This window comes from Vicia villosa, unplaced genomic scaffold (genome assembly GCF_029867415.1).
Source record: "Vicia villosa cultivar HV-30 ecotype Madison, WI unplaced genomic scaffold, Vvil1.0 ctg.000470F_1_1, whole genome shotgun sequence".
Taxonomy (NCBI): Eukaryota; Viridiplantae; Streptophyta; class Magnoliopsida; order Fabales; family Fabaceae; genus Vicia; species Vicia villosa.
Window position 1 is genome coordinate 83,239 of NW_026705227.1, and position 20,491 is coordinate 103,729.

At 32.1% G+C, this 20,491-nt stretch overlaps 1 protein-coding gene and 1 long non-coding RNA gene across 7 annotated transcripts; both read right to left on the reverse strand.

The window, feature by feature from the left end:
- Positions 1–1,008: 1,008 nt before the first annotated feature.
- On the reverse strand, positions 1,009–5,184 carry LOC131628680 (uncharacterized). Of its 6 annotated transcripts, none has more exons than XR_009291869.1 (8): positions 4,948–5,184; positions 4,643–4,719; positions 4,492–4,547; positions 4,276–4,367; positions 4,073–4,186; positions 2,820–3,933; positions 2,661–2,720; positions 1,009–1,343 (listed from the first exon to the last, which is right to left on the reverse strand). It is a non-coding gene; the product is annotated as an uncharacterized LOC131628680 (long non-coding RNA). The 6 variants fall into 6 exon arrangements; XR_009291867.1 differs by having other exon boundaries at positions 4,643–4,808; XR_009291865.1 differs by having other exon boundaries at positions 4,643–4,864.
- An 8,080-nt stretch (positions 5,185–13,264) lies between these two features.
- Positions 13,265–16,490, reverse strand: LOC131628681 (agamous-like MADS-box protein MADS2). The gene is made up of 8 exons (XM_058899508.1): positions 16,126–16,490; positions 15,285–15,363; positions 15,098–15,159; positions 14,889–14,988; positions 14,757–14,798; positions 14,492–14,533; positions 14,249–14,391; positions 13,265–13,575 (listed from the first exon to the last, which is right to left on the reverse strand). The coding sequence occupies exons 1-8, from the start codon at positions 16,308–16,310 to the stop codon at positions 13,479–13,481; spliced, it is 750 nt and encodes a 249-aa protein (XP_058755491.1). The 5' UTR covers positions 16,311–16,490; the 3' UTR covers positions 13,265–13,478.
- Between the last annotated feature and the right edge of the window lie 4,001 nt (positions 16,491–20,491).

The following is a 20,491-nucleotide window of genomic DNA, read 5'->3' on the forward strand; positions in this document are numbered from 1 at the left end:
CTTTCAGGTTCCACTTCTTCTAAGTCAAAGCCGGTGTACACTAGGATTTTTGTGATTAATTCACAATAGGGCATAATTGTGTTCTTCTTTTTGCTATCCAACATATGCAATGAAGCCTATAATTTACCTAAAAACCAAACCGTAGGAATATCTAATTTTTCCGATGGAGCTAGAGTTGCTTTTCATTGGAAAAAGAACATGATCCAATGTATAGTGAATCAATCTACTGTTTGAGCATACAATGCCGACAGTGATTAGAGAAGGAATCCCAGAAGATGAATCAATTAAAAGAGATAGGTCATGTAGGTAAAATTTGAATTCATTACCTTCATCGTCATTTTGATTGTAACTTTTGATTTACGAAAGATAGGTTGCAGGATTGTGCAAACTCTTAGAGGGATAGGGAGATGGAGTGTTTCTTGACTTTGAAGCTAATAACATCCTTTAAGTATTTTAGGTTTGAGTCACAACGCCAAACAAGACCTTAGACAGCGCTTTTTTGGCTTTAGACAGCGCTTTAAAGTGCTGTCTATTCCAGCGCTGCTGTAGGTAAAGACAGCGCTTTTTTTAAAAGGGAAAGGGCTGCTAAAGGCCCCCCTAAGCCAGCGCTTTTAGTTTAAAAGCGCTGCTAAATGTCCCACTAAGCCAGCACTTTTAGTTTAAAAGCGCTGCTAAAGGCCCACCTAAGCCAGCGCTTTTAGTTTAAAAGCGCTGCTAAAGGCCCACCTACGACAGCGCTTTTAGTAAACCAAAAATTAAAAAAAAAAATCTACTTTAGGCAGGGCTTTTAGTGTAAAGCGCTATCTAAGCTATACAATTTTTTTATATAATTTACTTAAAATAGCGCTGTTTGAATTATATATTTTAGATGCACCTGTTTTTTTACACAAAATAATAATAATAATAATAACAATAATAATAATAATCATAATAATAATAATAATAATAATAATAATAATAATAATAATAATAATAATATCATTGTTTGGAAATTGATACAAATGAAAATTCAAAAGCACCTCAGTAAAAAAATTAATGATGAAATAATAACATACAATCACCAGTTAACCTATTTACATTCTTTGATAATATACAATCAACTGTTAACCTATTTACATTCTTCCTAACATAGTATATTCTACCGATGCAACACCGACTAACTTAGCGCCTAATGATAATGTTGTTCCGGGTGGAGACACAAATTTAACAACAATTAGCACAATGTCAGGATGTTCGACTATTCTCATATCGTAAGCAAGCGCTTCATTATTGTCAGGTCCTCCGAAGAATATTCGAATCTCATACCAAATCTTATAACCACAACTTGACAACCATCGATTAACCTGCATAATTTAGTGTACATCAGTACAGGAGTGTTCAATCTGCCACAAACAGTTCAGGTATAAGATAAAATCAACTCAGGACAACACCTCGGTAGCAAAATGAACGACAAAATGTCGGCATAAAATGATTTGAAACCAAACTAACCATCAATGGCGTGTTATATTAAAACTAGATACGTGATAGCATAAGATAAAATCGTAGCTTAACACATACTTAGGAACTGGGATAGTAACTACGCGCGTCAAAAACATTGTCGTAAGAACGACCACAAACCATAAACAAGCCATTCAAATGGAAAAACAAAGGTGAAGCAATTGCATCTCATGAGAAAACAACCCTTTGGCATGTATTTGCATAATGGGACAGCATTGATCAACAACGATGCACTTAAGAGAACAAACCGATAAGAGTGTTGGACACGAAAATTAAGCGCACGGTTCCTATTTTAGCATATTATCAAGTGTAAGTGAGCCTTCATCCGTTTCGAAAAGCAAATTGCAACATGTTTACACTTTCCGGGCAGCAGCATATATTAGAATTGATATCCACCAAAATCGAGTTTAAAACCACAAGTCAATGCTCAAAAGCGTTTACCGATACAAGTTATGTTGCCACAAAAATGCAAACATGTGGTAAATCGAAAGTTCACATCAAAAGTGTTGTTCTCAAGCACAAACTCAGCATAAAAACAAAGAACATGAATCAAAGGCAAGTAAACAAATATTACTAGATGTTAGAAACATGAATCCTAAAGGTTACTCAATAATTAATTAAGAATTAATGATTGGGAACAAATATCTTAATAGCATGAATATGATTGTTAGTAATACACCAGTATAATGGGATAAGTATCTAAACAAAACAATGACACATTCAGTAAGGCTTATCCTAAACAAATCTCTCATGAAGGGACAACAATCACCTTGCCGTAGATTATATGCAAACTAAACATTTCATGAACCAAAATATCTAATCCTAACAATAAAGGCATTTAGACACTTATCAACGCCACACAAATTTGCACGAGAAGTAAGATCACCGCATTCTTCGAAGAGTCAACTAGCCCCTTTGTGATACTTCCAAACAAATTAGACTGTGTTGCAGGTTCACCGGAATTAGAATATGAACACATTCTAGAATAAAAATATGTCTGAATTTTTTTAAGATTTCCATGGCATATCTTTCTTTTTGACATATGAACACATTCTAGAATAAAAATATATAAGGCTACCTAGAAAATCATTCTAGAATAAAAAATATAAGGCTACAAAGATATCAATAAATCCAAACCATGAACACCCCTAAACACTACATACCTATGACACTGCCAGTCACATGAGAAGTAGCTTGAATACGTCTAATAAAGGTGTAGTCATCTGCAGTAGCCAAGAGAATATGGTTAACAGTTGTAACTTGTAATAATACCTCAATCTTAATAATGAAAAGAAGGATGACAGGAAAAGGTAAAAAGAAACCTTATCTGTGAGGAGAAGATTCATTGATTGAATGTCCTGCATCGGCTACCACTAATGTTTTTAACAATGATATATCACTGCTTTTTTATATGCCAAAATACATGTTATTCCTCACCAATGATATGGTTACCAAAACAAAGTCTTTTCAAATATAAAATTGTTTAGCATAGGAGGAAAGATAACACAAATTTCAACCAACAGATCATAGTCAAACAAAAGTCTAAGCTTCAATTTCAAAATAACTAGTGATAGATTCATGTTCCCTGGCTTCTCTTAGACGACTCTCTAGCTCAGTTCTTGCTTCATTGTTGGCTCGAGCCTCTACGAATGCTTCAGCCTCCTTAGCAGCAGCCAAAGCATTAGTGTAATCCAACAAAATCTTGTCCAGGAGTAATCCAACGACGTGGTTCAAATGCGAAGTCTCGAATATATCCCTGTCAGAAAACATGACAAAATAATAAGCATTGACATATTTTTTACTAAGAATTTAAGTTTTATGCTCCTTGACAGTGGCGAAATAAAAAATAATAGCCATAGTAAAGACTACCTGTAATTTTCGTTCTATTCCAAGTTTATGTAGGGTTGAATTACGAACAACCCATTGTCTTTTTGCGGATATATGTCCTTCATGTTTCTTAGGATATTTAAGAAAGAGATGACAACTGACAGCATATTTTAAAACAGAATCACCTAGCAACTTAAGACGTTCCATAGAAAACTTTTCACAGGATCTTAAACATTAAGTACATTGACTTCAGCATGTCTCTTAGTAAAAAATTTCTAAACTGCAATGTTAATCTCTTCTACCACCCATCTACGGGTACAAAAAAATCACCGATAAATGTCGTTAGATATAAATAATCAATAACTAGTGATAATTATTATCTACATAAAAGAATAAGCTAATCTTTATCATCATGCACCACCTTCTTCTCTTCTTCTACTAATGAACCTTCTAAGTATAATGTTTCAATTTGATTAGCATAACACTTGTATCATCCAACGAGCCTCGTGAAGCAGAAAATTCCGCAAGCTTTTTACATGCCATCAATGGTTGTTTATTGTTTTCTACGCAAAATTGACGAGCAATGTGTATTGCTTCTTGATTACTAACCTGAAATCAGAATGAGAAAAATAAACTTGATCAGTTAATCATTATATGCATTCAATAGTAGCTCAATTGGTTAGTAGCTCAACATGTGAGACCAACCTTAAGGGACCATAAAAAAACACAACTTTCATTCTATACACACCTTTAAACGAGACCTAACATTCTCTTTATCACCATTGACATTGAACCTATGTGACAGAACCAAAGAATCCTCTTCAGAGGAGCCAGAATCAGACGAAGATGGTGCCAAATGACCCTATCAAAAATAATTGTGTCAGAAACTTCAATGTAAATTGCACAGGAAACAAGTAACTTATACGTTCTTCTAATTCACAAGAGTCTCACTTTTATGTACAAGAAAACACAAAAGATTAAGCTCCCAAAGATAAGGGTTGAATAAATCTCTCCCAAATGATCATAAACGATTGTTGGCACGCCTTCAATAGGAAACATCAGCATAACAAATTTATGAATGAGATGATATATTTCTCATTAATTCTCTCCTCTAAATGAACTAGAAGAAATTGCAAAAGTAACAGTAGAGAAAGGTGAGTAACTCACCACCAAAGAGCAACATAAGTAACCAAAGTGACTAAATACGCAGCAACACCATTCGCCTGAAAAAATTCAAAAACAAAAACAGAAGTTAATAGTTATCATCATAATTCAGGAAAAAAGTAACAAAATGAAAGAGAAACAAACAGAAACAGACCTTATACACAAGACGATTGCCAGTGGGAGAAATAGGGTTGTAAACAATTTTACCAGGAAGAAGAAGCTGAAGCATGACTTCAAAAACACCATAAGCAGCGATAATTTCGCAAGTGAGAAGAGTAGGTTTAGGCCACAAATCAACAAAACCTTGAAAACCGTTAATCCTAAAGTAATCAAAAGTGTTCAAAACCGATCCATCCGCAACCGTCAGTGTTCAAAACTGATCAATTTCAAATTAGATCTGATTCAAATTCAAAATCGAAGATTAGAGATTCAATTAGGGATCAATTAATCAGTACTTACAGTAAAATTACGAAAGGAGGACAGAGTGTGAGGAGAGAAATCATGGAAGCATAGGTGACGAGCGGTGAATGAACGATGTCGTTCTTCTTCGATTCCGCCATTTTCGATCTGCTTCACTGTGTTCTTGACTTGTTTGTGAGTGAGAGAAATGTGGGTTTCTGAGTTTTAGGGTTGATGTTCGCTTTCTGAGTTTTCTTTTATATTTTATAAACTAAAACTCTGGCTAATGTGGCAGCGCTTTTAGAAATGTGGCAGCGCTTTTAGAAATGCCTTAGGCAGCGCTTTTTAAAAGCGCTGACTAATGTGGTCTTTTAGCAGCGCTTTTATAAAGCGCTTTCTAAAGCAACCCTTTTAGCAGCGCTTTTAAAAACCGCTGTCTAAGGTTGCCCTTCTAGCAGCGCTTTCCCTCATTTTCGTGAACAATTTTCGTGTTTTATTTTTTATTTTACTTATAGCAGCGCTTTTGTATAAAAGCGTTGTCTAAGGTGCGCTGTCTAAAGTCCATTTTGGCATAGTGAGTAGAACATTCTCACCAATTCGTAAAACCTTTCTTGAGGAACTTCAAAGGTGAAGTTTCTTAGGCCAACAAATTTGAAGGCTTCTACGAAGAGCAAATCTTTGAAGAGCTCCTCATCCAAGTGGTGAGAGATGTACACTTCTCTATTGCCAAAGTACCAATTGAAAATGTTCTCTTATTCTTGAGTGGAGACGTTTTCTGAGAAGTATGATGGAGAGGCTTTGGAGGATTGGGTTTTTTCGGCCATTTGAGGTGATGATGAGTGAATGAGAGAGCTAATGATTTCTAATGCAATGCTCAAAAGACGTAAAATGAGATGGGAAAGAATTGAAAGTTTACCTCTATTTGTGGCCATTTTCCAATCGATTGGATGAAAGTGCCAATCGATGGAAGCCTTAATTTTTTTGGTGATGATCATTGCAAATAGCTGTTGTATTCAATTCCCAACCAACTAGCCGTTGTTGTGTGCACCATTTTTCAAATATTTGAATTTTGGAATCATCCAATCGAATGGGGCATGATGTCAATCAATCGGCTAGCCCATTTTTTTAGCATTTTGGTTTTGGGCCTTTGTGTTGGATTTTTATTTTGGCTATGGACCCCTGTTCACCTTTATCTGCACCTCTTTTCTATAAAATACTTATAAACTCATGTATTTGGTTAGAAAAATAGTTTTATTTAATGAGTAAAATTAAAGCCACTATTTTAAAGAATCAATTGAAATTTTCTCATCATTCCAAAAATAGTGCACTATCTCAGTTATCAAGAAGTCATGATAAACCTTCCCTTTAAAAGGAACTCCAACACACTGTGGTGTGTCATTCTCTAGGAATCGTTGGATACGATAGTAGATTCAAGCCACGGGATGGATATGTCTATCACAGACGTATCCACTCAACCTACAGTGAGGTTATTTGATCACTAAAGTTAAAAAATGTTGAGATATTCTCAACGAAAAAACCTTGCTTAGATCACTGTCCTTTATATCCACCATGTTGGGTGAGAATATATATGCAGTAGAGAAACAGTCTAGAGGGGGGGTGAATAGACCCTTTTTTAAAATTTGAAGAAAAAAGGATCTCAAAATATGGTTTGAATCGATTTTGAAGAAAAATACAAAGGATCTCAAAAAAATCATGTGTGGTCTAATTTAAAAACGATAGGGCAGGGAAGGGAAATGGTGGTCTAATGTGTGGATCTCAAAATAAATCATGTGTGGTCTAATTTGAAAACCATTAAACCATTAAACCTCAGTTTAGGGAAGGGAAAGAAATATTTTATTTAATTCAAATAATATTACAAAAGGGAAATTTGAAAGAAGGAAATAAAATAAGACTAGCACATAATAAACAATTAATTTATCTCATCATTATCCTCGCTAGACACCATTGGAGATATAAGGTTTGATTTCTCCATCTTTTTGAAGATTTTGTAAATCATTTTAATAAACAAGATATAAGGTCACCGTTTCTTTGTTGTCTTCCCTTTCTTGGAGGTAGTACAATAATCTCTCTTCCTTGAACAATATATCCCATTTTGCTCAAAATTCCTTTTCCTATTTTTGAGTGCACACTTTCCGGTTCCTCTTCTTCTAAGTCAAAGCCGGTGTACACTAGGATTTTTGTGATTAACTCACCATAGGGCAGAATTGTGTTCTTCTTTTTTCTATCCTACATATGCGATGAGGATTAGAATTCACCCCAAAACCAAACTGTAGGAATATCTAATTTTTCAGATGGAGCTAGTGTTGCTTTTCATTGGGAAAAGAACATGATCCATTGTATAGTGAATCAGTATACTATTTGGGCATACAATGCCGATAGTGATTAGAAAAGGAATCCCAAAAGATGGATCAATTAAAAGAGATAAGTCATGTAAGTGAAATTTGAATTCATTACCTTCATCGTCATTTTGATCGTACTCATGATTTATGAAAGGTAGGTTGCAGGCTTGTGCAAACTCTTCAAGGTATAGGGAGATGGAGTGTTTCTTGAATTTGAAGCTAATAACATCCTTTAAGTGTTTTAGGTTTGAGTGAAACATTTTCACCAATTCGGAAAACCTTTCTTGAGAAACTTCAAAGATAAAGTTTCTTAGGCCGAAAAAGTTGAAGGCTTCTATGAAGAGGAAATATTTGAAGAGCTCCTCATCCATGTGGTGAGAGATGTACACTTTTCTATTGCCAAGGTATCGATTAAAAATGTTCTCTTATTCTTGAGTGGAGACCTTTTCTGAGAAGTAGGATGACGAAGCTTGGGAGGATAGGGTTTTTTAGGCCATTTAAGGTGATGATGAGTGAATGATAGAGGTAATGCTTTCAAATACAATGCTCAAAAGACGTAGAATGAGATGGGAAAGGATTGAAAGTTTACCTCTATTTATACCCACTTTCCAATTGATTGGATGAAGGTGCTAATCGATGGAAGCCTTAAAGTTTTGGAGATGATCATTGCAAATAGCCATTGTATTCAATTCCCGACCAACTAGTCGTTGTTGTGTGCACCATTTTTCAAAAATTTGAATTTTCGAATCATCCAATTGATTGGGGCATGATGCCAATGAATTTGCTAGCCCATTTTTTTAGCATTTTGGTTTTTGGCCTTTGTGTTGGATTTGTCTTTTGGCTATGGACCCCTGTTCAGCTTCATTTGCATCTTTTTTCTATAAAATACTTAGAAATTCATGTATTTGGTTTGAAAAATAACTTTATTTGATGAGTAAAATTAAAGCCACTATTTTAAAGAATCAATCGAAATTTTCTTATCATTCCAAAAATAATGTAATATCTCAGATATCAATAAGTCATGAGAAACCTTCAATTTAAAAGGAACGCGAACATATTATGGTGTGTCGTTCCCTAGGAATTGTTGGATGTGAGAGTAGATTCAAGCAACGAGATGGATATGTCCACCACAGACGTATCCACTCAACCTACTGTGACGTTATCTGATCACTAAGGATCAGAAATGTTGAGATATTCTCAACGAAAAAATCTTGCTTAGATCATTATCCTTTATATCCACCATGTTGGGTGAGAATATACATTAGAGAAACAGTCTAGAGGGGGTGAATAGGCCCATTTTCAAAATTTGACCGGTTTTTAGAATTGTTTCTTATGGTTTTCAAAAATAAGTTCCGATTTTGCGTTACGGAAAGATATTTGCAAAATTAGAGACGTTATGCTTATCTTTAAAGGAATCACAAATGTAACTATACTACAATTCACAATTATCTTTAAATTGTCCAAAGACAATAACAAAAAGTTACAAACTATATTGAATTGATAATCTGCAAATTACAAGGGAAATGTTTTTTATAAAATCCAATTGCTATAGGATTCTAACACCCCAGTTTACATATTTTAATAAACATTAAAATACAAATAAGTTCTGATTCTAACAAAACCTGCACTTATTAGATTAATCGCTACCAATAAGAATTAATGATAACCTACCCTAAGAAACGACTACCTAAACATGTAATAAACTATGAAAATTAAAATGAGAGAGAGAGTACATTGGGATGTGTAGTGGTTCGGCTCTATCTTTCTCGTAGAAGCCTACTATACTCTCCAATGGTTTCCCATTGAAAGTTGTTCTTCCAATATGTTTTGACAAATATTACACGAGTTCCTACAATCACAAAACCCATAATGATACTTAGAAAATAAATCTCCTATATGGATCTTGACTTATATATAGCTTTGATGTTGAATTCTCTATGAAATATTTATTCAATTATCGCTTCTTGAATCTTCCAGCTTCATCAATCTTCTCCAAGTCTTCATATGTGGCAATTACCTTGATACCACTGATTTCTTGAGCGATGAATTGTCTGAAGATTGAGAAGAACTCCTACCTTAATTGTTGGCTTCCATCAACACTACCTAGGCCAGCTTAGAGAGAAGAAACTCATTCTTTTCACTAGAATTTGTCACCACCAGTCTTAATTACCACAATCTTGCAAGCCTTTTGAAAATATTTACACACTCTTCAAAGAAATGTTATTTCCAAGACAAGTCTTCTTCAACAATTACAAATCTTCTTAATCAATATATGAATTCAAAACATGAGGTTGAAGATGAAATAATTTAGTTTTCAAGAGATTTGAGTTTTCAAAAATGGAAGTTTTTATCGCGTAGTTACGTACGTAGTTAATTGTGTAAGATCTGAGATGACAAAATGATTTATATGTGTTGGAAATTAGACACAAAAATAAGTGAAAATGATTGTTATATTCGAGTCAACAACATTTGTTGATTTGAGTTAAGAGAACAAGTAGAGTGGAAAAATATCAACGTAAAAGAAGTTACCCATTTTATGGTGATTCGAGTCAAGTTATAACTGTGATTCGAGTCATGAAAGTTCATGATTTGAGTTATGTATATACTGTGATTCAAATTAATTTGAACAGAGTCAAACAGGAAACAGTGAGAAACCATGTGATTTGATTCGTGTGTAAGTAGTGATTCAAGTCAATTTGGGCAGAGACTAACATGAACTTGTGTGATTCAAATCTTATGCAACTTGTGATTCGAGTCACAGTGTTACATGATTCGAATCAAGTGAAAGTTGTGATTCGAGTCACAGATGCAAAAATATTTCCTATTTTCCTCTGTTTAATTTGATTTGAGCTATGATAATGAGTGATTCGAGTCACACACATGAAATATTAATTTTTCAAGTTTTTCAAAATAATTTGAGATTCCATTTCTCACACAACTTAAATCAATATCAATATGGTTCTTGTTCCATTAACATAACCAATTTACTTAAAACATAATGATCATACTCAAATGTAAACACTTGAATTATGCATGCTAAAATGAGTGGATTTAAAACTTAAACCAACGATGTACAATTGAATGGGAGACTCAATCATCAATAATAACGAAACAAAAGTTTAAGAGACAAGCAAAAAATATGCATTGGGGTTTTCCCCCTTAATGTATTAAAGACATGTAACTTCACACCATCATCGATGATTCTTGGATTAGAAACTTCAAAAATATTGTATACCTGAAAGTATACTCTTTGTTCTACACAACTCCATTTGATATCCACTAAGGCGAGCCTTGTACTTATCAACTATTCCATCAGTTTTTAGATTCTCTTTCAAAACCCATCTACAAATTATTAGTTTACAACTCTGAGGCAAGTCTACTAAGTGTCAGGTCCTGTTAGATTCTAGATAATCTATCTCATCGTTAATAACTTCTTGCCACAAATCTACATCAACAAATTTGTTGCATTTTCTTATATTGTATAGGTTGCAATTAGGACCATAGTCTTTAGCTACTCTTACTTCGTTGAATTTATGTTTCTACTTCATTGCTGCATTTAGTGCTTCTTATCACATGAATGTGATTTGAGTCAGTGCCTCCACTATTTCTCAATTTGAAACAAAAACTTTCTTCATAAAATTCAACATCATCAGATTCTATGATCAGTTTAACATATATGTCATAAAACCTATATGCCTTAGTGTTTACTGCATAAGGCAACCAACCTCAAGTTTTAAAATAAGACAAGTTTGGTTATCTTTTCTTCAAAATCTTATAAGAAGAAGTCTTAATTTTAGACTTGGAAACTCTATTCAGGACATAACAAAGAGTCCATAAAATTTCCTCCCACTATTGAGATGCAACACCAGAATTCAACATAATAGCAATGACTCGTTCAGTAAAAGTTATGTTCTTTCTCTCTACTTTCCCATTCATTTCATGAGAATATGATAGTGGTTTCATGTACAATTCCATGTTTATAAAATTTATTACATAAACTAGAATCATATTCAGTTCTCATATCATCACGAAACCTTTTAACTATCTTACTAAATTGATTTTCAATTTCACTCACAGAAGTCTTGAACATATCAAGCACTTCACTTTCATTCTTACTAAACAGATTTTCAATTTCATTCATAAAAATCTTAAAGATATCGATTTCATTCACAAAAATATCATTATTAGTGATAATTAGGATTGTTAAAAAAATCATGAATTGAACCGTACCGTCGAACCGAACCATACTGAAGTTAAAATTATCGAACTGTTATGTTTGGTTAGTGAACTAAACCATATTGTACAAATAGTTCTAGAACTGAACCGAACCGAAACTCAAAATGGAAAATATAAAAAACAAGCTTTAATTTAAAAAAAATAAAATTAATTTAATAGTTCGGTTCTTTAATAAATGGTTCAATTTGGGAAAAATTAACTTCTAACAGTTCGGTACGGTTCGAAATTTTGAAAAGGTATATCAAACCAATGATTATGGTTCGATTCGATTCGATTCTGAGTAAATTGAAACGGTTCGATTCAGTTCGAGTAAATTTTTATTATAATTTAATTTAGTTTGATTTATTTTTTTTAGCAAACCATACCATCAACAACCTTAGTAATAATGTACAAATATATCCCAATAGAGTGATTAAACTCTACCTAAAGAAAATTAACACTAAAATTCTTTATAATACGAAGAGTATGCATCACATCCTTTGAGAATAAAATCTATATCAAAGACTTCACTTTCATTCTAACTAAACTATTTTCAATTTCATTCAATAAAAATCTTAAACATATCAAATTTATTTACAAAAATTTCATTATTATGATAATTAGGCCTGTTCAAAAAACCATGGATTGAACCGTACCTCCGAACCGTACTGAAGTTAAAATAAGTGAATTGTTATGTTTGGTTAGTGGACCAAACCATAGTGTACAAACAGTTTTAAAACTAAATCGAAACTGTAACTGAACTGAACTGAAACTCAAATTGAAAAATACAAAAAACAAGTTTCAATTTTAAAATAAAAAATAAAAAATAGTTTATTGGTTGAGTTCTTTAATAAATGGTTCAATTTGGGAAAAATTAACTTCTAACAGTTTGGAATTTCGAAACGGTATACCAAACCAATGATTATGGTTCGGTTCAATTCTAAATAAATTGAAACAGTTCGGTTCAGTTCAAGTAATTTTAGTTCGATTTAGTTTTCTTAATAAACCATATCATAAACAACCCTAATGATAATATGCAAATCTATTCCAATAGAATGATTAATCTCTACCTTATTAAAAAAAAACTTAAAATAAAATTCTTTATAATATGAAGAATATGCATTACATCCTTTAAGATTAAAATCTTTTTTAAAGGTGAACTTTAACTCCACTTCTCTAATACCAACAACATTAATGGTGTGGGTAAGGGCTATCGATTCAGGAGTCAATATAAGAAAGTATTTACGGTGAGCTTCAAGACTTTCTTCTTTTATGAGCAATACGCGTTTGTGAAAAACCCACGATATACTCACTCAAAACCTTAAGGTGATAAGTATAACCTTAAGATAATAGATATGTGATCACTTATAAATGCTTAATTTTTTCCTTTTCTAGTCAATGTGAAGTTTCCCACACTTGTTTCTCAAAATTCTTAACTCAAACTTGCTTTTTTTTTTTTTTTTCTCAACAAAATTTTCATTAAAAAAGAGTTAAATATAAATATAGATTCTTCGACTATTTAAGTTTCTCCATTCTTTTATCAAACCAACAACACATTTTCTTAAAATATGTGATAGTAGTACTTTAAGTAAATATCTGTTTCGAACCTTTCTGCATGTGAGAAAGATTTCCAAAAAATAGACAAAATTAAGCAAACAACATAATCAATCTAATTATAATAAAGAAATCAACAAACATGATAAAAAAAATTATTCTTTGAATCTCTTCCTCTTACTATCATCTCAATGAGACAATAGAAATAAACAAGAAGATAACAATCCAAACAAGAATACTCCAAAGGCTATTCAAAATGATAATAAAAAGCTTCATATATAAGCCACATGTCTTTGGCTAAAGTTTCAATAGTTTGAGTTCAGTCACTGCTGTTTTTATAACAAAACAAGTAACAGATAAAAGCACATGCAGCATGCCATTTACAACATTGTCAAAACCAAAAGCCATTTTTTTTGTCTTTGGTTTTTATGCAAAACAAGAGAAATACTGAGCTTAATTAGGTCAAAGCATCCATCCAGGAATAAATCCATTAACTTGTTGAGCTTGAGTTGTTGCAGTTAGCTGGTCTGATGCTACTGGACTGTACCTGTAATCAGTCCTGCATTAAGGGACAATATGTAAGAAAAACAATAATTCAAAGTTTTAATTATTCTAAATGTCGTGAAACATATGAGAAATTTTAAATCTATGTTTGGTTAGTAATTTAAAATAATCCTTGAGGGCGTGTCAGGCGAGCTGTCGCATAGAATTTAATATTTCAGAAGGTTAAATCATAACTAAATAAACTTCAGAGAATCCTTGTAACCATGTTTTTTTTTTTGACCAACCTTGTAACCATGTTAAAAACTATTTTATTATAGTTGAACAAAAGTTAACTTACACAACTTTCTTGAGTCGGGTTTTGAACTAAAAGAATTCGTAATTAAATTTAGGTATTTATCATAAATACTTAAAATAGATCTTTAAATTAAAAAAAAATCAATTTTAAATAGTTTATACTTGTACTTTAGTTATATCTTTAAAATTTGAATAATTTGTATTTAGGTTTGTGAATTTAGAGACCTAATAACAAATTATTTAAAAATTAAGAGATCCAATTAAAACATTTTAGTTAAAGAATTTAATTACAAAATTAGTAAAAAAAATTAAGGGATCCAATTACAATTTTCTTAAAAAAATTAAAAGTCTATTTTAAAATTTTAAAATAAACAAAGTAATTAGACATAATTTAGCAAGGGCAATAGAAAAGAAAATGATTTAAAGATTATTACCCTATCTGCAATGTTGGGTTACATTCCAATGGCTGAAAGAAGCTTTGTGAGTGAGCATTTTGATTGCCATATGCCATACTTTGATCACCACCTTCCCATGTTTGTCTATACTGGTTTCTTGAATTTATATTTATTTCTTCCAGCTTTCAATTCAATAATATAATCAAACAAATCATTAGCATAACAATAATGACTTAATATGAATGGATAATAATAATGTTAATTATAATGATTAAATGTTACCTTCATAGTCAAAGATCTGTTTGCATCCATCAGCATATGCTCCTAAAAACAAAACAAAATGGAATAAAATTAGGGTTAGAAAATATGAAGTGTTTTGTGAAATTGAATCCACTGCCATCATTAATGACCGTTTGATCAAGATCTTATGGTTATTAATCTTGATCAAGCGGTCATTAATAATTCGAATGCGTGAACGTGTGGTTTGCTAAAGGCAGAAAAATTAGTTGTGTGTTTTTTACTATGTTGCTATGCAAACATCATGTACCTTATTTTGAAGATCAGCTAATTGGTCCAACATGAATTGAGTCTGCAAAATGATATTCAAAAGAATATAAGATTGAAGGTTTATTCGATACTATATAATAAATCAGTGAATCACAATCATTCATAATTTTACCTTAGTAGACCTGACTTGCTTGAGAGACGAATCGAGTTGACGTTCGAGCTGCTCAAGATCTTTGGTACCTAAAGGACCCAAATCTTCACCTAGAAGGTTTCTGAATTTCATTAAAAAAACAAAATTAATACAATGATCATAATAAAATAATGTTTGGAAAACTAATTAAATGAAAACTAGGTTATAACATTTTTCAATACTAATTTTACCTTTGAGTTCTTTGAAGAGACTCAAACCTTGCTTTCAGCTTCAAATACTCACGGTAACTGCTCTGTTAATTCAAAAACAAGTAATCAACATATGAAAAATAACAAAATTACTTTATTAAAAAAACAAAAACCTTAGCAAAATCTAATAAAAGTACATACAACATTAGTTTTAGGATTATCTATATACCTCAAGCTCTTTGGCAGGTTTGTTGACTTCAACTGCACCATAGCTACACTTTTGATACCTATCTAAGGTTTTCAGCATGCTGAATATTCAAACAAAACAAACAATAATCAAATTCATCATAATAAAAAACTTTAGGTTACTATATATTATAATGTTATTTTTACATCAACTCATGCTTTAATTAATGTCTTTTTCCCAGTGACAAAAGATTCATAGCAGGAAAAAGAACAAAAAGTAAGGAAGATGATTCAACACTATTTTTAGGTTTCTTACACTTATTTCATTTCATTCTCATTAAATCAATGCATCACAATACACATCATGCTCAAATTAACAAGATGATTAATTAAATTAATTAATCATCTTTTATTAATGCTTTCTATATGGAAATTAAATTAAGCCATTTGTTTAATAGTAAACAAAGAAATTTACTTATTTGTACCAAACTCAGAATGCCAACATCATGTCCTTCTAAATCTAGTACTGATGCTAACAACAAAAATGTCAGCAACTCACTTGGTAACTTTTTTTAAGGACATAAAAAATTAACTAAAATATAAATTAAATATTTAAATCCAAAATAATTATTTTAAAAAAAACCTTCAAGAAAAAAAATAAAAAAGATAAATATCACATGAAATTAATCAGATCAACTGAAGAAAAAGAAGATAATCAACAATAATTCATCAGATCATGTTGTATATCCTCAGATCTCATGAATCCAATATAAACATAAACATAAACAAAAGCAAAAACATAAGCAAGAACATAAACATAATCAAAAACAAAAAGAAAAAACATAAACATAAACATAAGGAAAAACAAAAAGGAAAAAGCATACCTAGGACTGCTACAAAACTCATAAAGTTTGCCTCTGTTGGAGAAGATAATAAGAGCAACCTCAGCTTCACAAAGAACAGACAACTCATAAGCTTTCTTAAGAAGACCATTTCTTCTCTTTGCAAATGTTACTTGTCTGTTTATCTTATTCTCTATCCTTTTCAATTCAACTCTTCCCCTTCCCATATTCAATCTCTTTCTCTTTAACTTACTACTTCTTGATCCTTCTTTTCTAGGTCAGTTCCATATTTGTGAAAGACAATACAATAGGAACTTCAATTTTTATACTTGAAACCCTAGAGAGAGAAACTAGAGAGAGAGAGAAGGAGAAAGAGAGAAACACACTATTATTTGATGTATGAGATTTGCTTTTTTATCTTCAGATGTTTTTTTTTATAATCTTTTTGGTTTTTTTATTTTAATTTTAACCAGAAAATAGAGTGAAGCTTAGGGTTGGTGTTAGTTTCTATTTTTGTACAACTTTCTTTTTATTGTCTTTAGCTTGCTTAATGTATTTTAGGAAAGTTTTGTTATTCTGATTCGCATATATAGAGCGTGAGATGCACGGTTTGTGATGGGTATGCGCGTGTGTTGCACGGGCGCGTGATGACAGCTGTAAGATGCGTTAATGTTGCTGGAAAAAATCTAAGTCATTTTCGACTCTTATGTAAGAACGTCGTCGAATGTCTTAATTTGAATCACGTTCGTGTCGTTATTTTATTGGCTGTTAATTTTAAACATGCAATTAATAATTAAACCTTTAAGAAATTCTTTTTTTTAGTTTTCTTTTAATCTTTAACATATAATGTAGTTTGTTTATAAATAAAAAAGAAGATTTTCTTTAAAAAAACTTATAAAACACTGAGACAAATGATTTAAATGGTAATTTATTTAATTTCATTTAATTACACTAGAAGGCTAACTAACAACAGATTTAGTGTATTGAGAAAAATTAAAGTATCATATTAATTAAAAATAGAGATGGAAACGAGTTTCTATAAGGTGATACACTCATTTTATATGTCGGTTTTATAAGGATGAATTCAGATAAATCTTAATTTTAATATGGTATATGAGCTTATCGATCGAAACTTGGATCGCTTGTAATTTATATTCATATGTCAAACTCAATAGTGTTGGTCGTGAGACAATGTATTAGAAAAATCTGAAGTCTCACATTGGTTACAGATGGAGTGACACCTCTCATCTCACAGACCGTTTATGTAAGGATGAATTAAGTCAAACTTCATTCTAATGCGCTGATAACCCTTTTTAGATGACAAAACGAAACACATTTTCTCATATTTAACTATTTTACTTGAAACAACTTTGAATATTTCCTATGGAACACACTTGCTTTAAGGGTTGTTTGTCCCACATGAAGGACGAAGAATAGAAAAATTACACAAAGGTTTAGAAAAGACAAACAAAATAGAGTACAATAAAAAAATTAAAAATCTACACAATTAAGATGATTAATCCACTAATGATCGAGATCCACAAAAATGGCAAGTGATTGACTTTAATACACCATCAAATGTGGACTTTAAATCAATCGACAATTCGAGAATATGTCATTATTGTTGAGATATTATTAGTCGGATTGATATTAGTGGGATTTGTTGAGATATTAGTGGGATTGATATTATTAATATAATATCAAATATAATCTAATTTAATAATATTAAATATAATCCAGGTTGTGTAAGTCCAGGCCAAATTAAGGTTGTATATAAATAGTCATAGGTTGTATCCTTATTTGTACAGTTCAAGTGAATAATATAATCCTTATTTCCTTTATTATTCTCTCTTTCTCTCCTCACTAAAAGTGTCTCACGCACTAACAAATTGGTATCAAGAGCTTCCGGTTATTGTTCCAGGGAACGTGAATCAATTGCTGCAACAATGAATGGTACTAATGGCATTTCGAATTCTCTTCCAACTTTTGACGGCAAGAATTGGATCCGCTGGAAGAAACAGATGCAATCCTTGTTTGGCTTCCATGAAACCCTATAAGTGGTTACAGGCGGTGTACATGTGTTGGCTGCTGCCATACCCCAATTTTTTACCCTAAGATCATACATCATTTGCATTTCAATCAATCAAGATCATAATCTTGAGGTTTCTTTTTTTGATGTTATGCCCACTTCATCTCTGAGGGGAATCATCAAGCACCCATGTTTGTTTAATTTGTTTATATACTAACCAAAATCCAAAAATATGCATTTTGTTTCTTTTATTTTTGTTTTACATGTAAGAGATCGAGCAAGAACCAAAGCAGTTCAAAAGAAGAAAATTTTTGAAATTTTTTGCTGAGGAAATCGATTTACCCATATGGGAAATTGATTTCCATGGACGAAATTTTGAAAAAAAGAGGGAAGCATGACATCATTTTGGCACCAATCACATTTCCTTGATTATTCTTTATCATTACCAATATTTCACCTCACCACCAAAATTAATCTCTTTCATTAACCTCATTTTAACCCCATTTTACCAATTAAACTCAAATTAATCACAAAAGGCACAATGACCAAATTGCCACCACCCCACCTCCAATTCTATAAATAGAGGCCTCTACCTCTTCATTTATCAAGCTTGGAAAGCTAAAGAAACTCTTGCATTTTATCTTCTCATTCCTTACCAAATCCACTCAAAGCTCTTTTCTTCCATAAAAGTTAGTGAGTTACATCTTGAACCTCACTAAATTTGAGCTAAACCTTCATCCAAACACATTTTTATTCTTCAATTGTCGAGAGATCAAGGCTTGTGGTTGTGTGTTCTTGAAGTGGATCCAAGTTTGTGCAAAGAATTGGTAAATCTCTATATCCATTTCATTCTTCATGATGTGATCTTTTGATGATTGCGTGTGCTACACTTTTGGTGTTAGTTTGATGTTATTTGATGATGAATTGATGGAAATTTCGTGTACATTGATATCTAAGATCATAAGGTGTTTGTTGTTATGTTTAAACAAAGTTTTATGCTTCCTAAAGCTGTTTTTTTGAAAATTACGCTCAGGAAATCGATTTCCTGCAGAGGTAAATCGATTTCCACTCTATTTTTGCGTCAGATATGAAAACTGCACTCAGGAAATCGATTTCCTACAGAGGTAAATCGATTTCCTGCGAGGCATAATGTTTTTTTTGCCTTTTTTAGCTTGTTTTGCATCTCTTCTTCCTCTACTTCATTAATATCATTGGATCTTGGATGTTGTTAGGTTTGAAAAAGCCAAATCCATAATATTAGATGAATGATACTAATGATAGTGTGAGTGACTTTTTTAATGTATCTTTATTCTTCTTCTCCTTCTTTTTCTTTTGATCGATGAAAGTCTTCAATATCTTGAGAATTCTTATGGATTCTTGATAAATACGAGATCGCTACCTATTTTCTTTTCGTGTGGTATTGCTTTTGGAGAGTGATCTATATATCACTTCTCTCGCATGCATTAGCACATAAATTATTGATCGGCCTCATTGTAGGGTGATTTCTACATAAATCACTTGGCGATCTGCTTAACATAGCGCAACATTTCGTGTCCCGAATAAAAGATCAAGCATGAAAGATAATTGTATGCGGTTGATTTAAGACTTATTGAAGTTTGTCGAGTAGTCACTATGATTTTATCAAGCTTCAGATAAACTTCCATTAAATTTAAATTCGAGAATATCCTTCCCTTACCATCGTTCTTCATTACTAACACTTTCATGATATACTTGACAAGTTTCAAGATGGTCATCTTTAACAATTGACTTTAATTTCCGCACTTTTATTATATTGTTCTTTATATTTCTTGCTTTATTTTATCATTCATTATGTTTATGCTTCCGCTCTTTTCCCTTTGTCCATTTGGACGTTTATAATTTCGCTATTTTCTCTTTGTTCATTTGGACGCATACTCTATTTTTGTGCTAAAACACTAGTAAACAACTCAAATCATAAAAAACGCTTAAGGCCCTATGGACTATTGGTTACTATCCCGAGCATTTCGGAGACTTGGACTTATTGGACTTAGTACCTATGAACCCTATTACTCTGTTGTTATTATGTCTGCTATTCTGACTTGGACTTACTTGACCACGTCCCTGTGTCGAAGCTAGTTGTGTCGCCCGCTCGTGTCGAGCTGATGATGTCTAGGTCTCCCTACCCTGTCGCCTGGTTTCCTGTCATTTTCTTGAAAAAATGAAACCGGTAAGACTTTGAAACAACTTTGAAAATTAAAAAAAATAGTTCAGTGGACATTTTGGAAGTGCATATCCGAAACTGGTCATGTAGGTGTTTTCAGAAATGCACTTCCGAAAACACCTGCGACTTCATTTTTGCAAAAAACTCCATTCTTGCCTTAAATGCTTCAAGTAACTTAT

What these genes read in the sequence shown, in the direction of transcription:
- LOC131628681 (XM_058899508.1), bottom strand. Translation starts at nt 16,310, where the DNA reads ATGGGAAGGGGAAGAGTTGAATTGAAAAGGATAGAGAATAAGATAAAC. An exon ending in GAGTTTTGTAGCAGTCCTAG is followed by an intron (nt 15,364 to 16,125) that starts GTATGCTTTTTC and finishes TTGAATATTCAG; the next exon opens with CATGCTGAAAACCTTAGATA. An exon ending in AGCAAGTCAGGTCTACTAAG is followed by an intron (nt 14,799 to 14,888) that starts GTAAAATTATGA and finishes ATCATTTTGCAG; the next exon opens with ACTCAATTCATGTTGGACCA.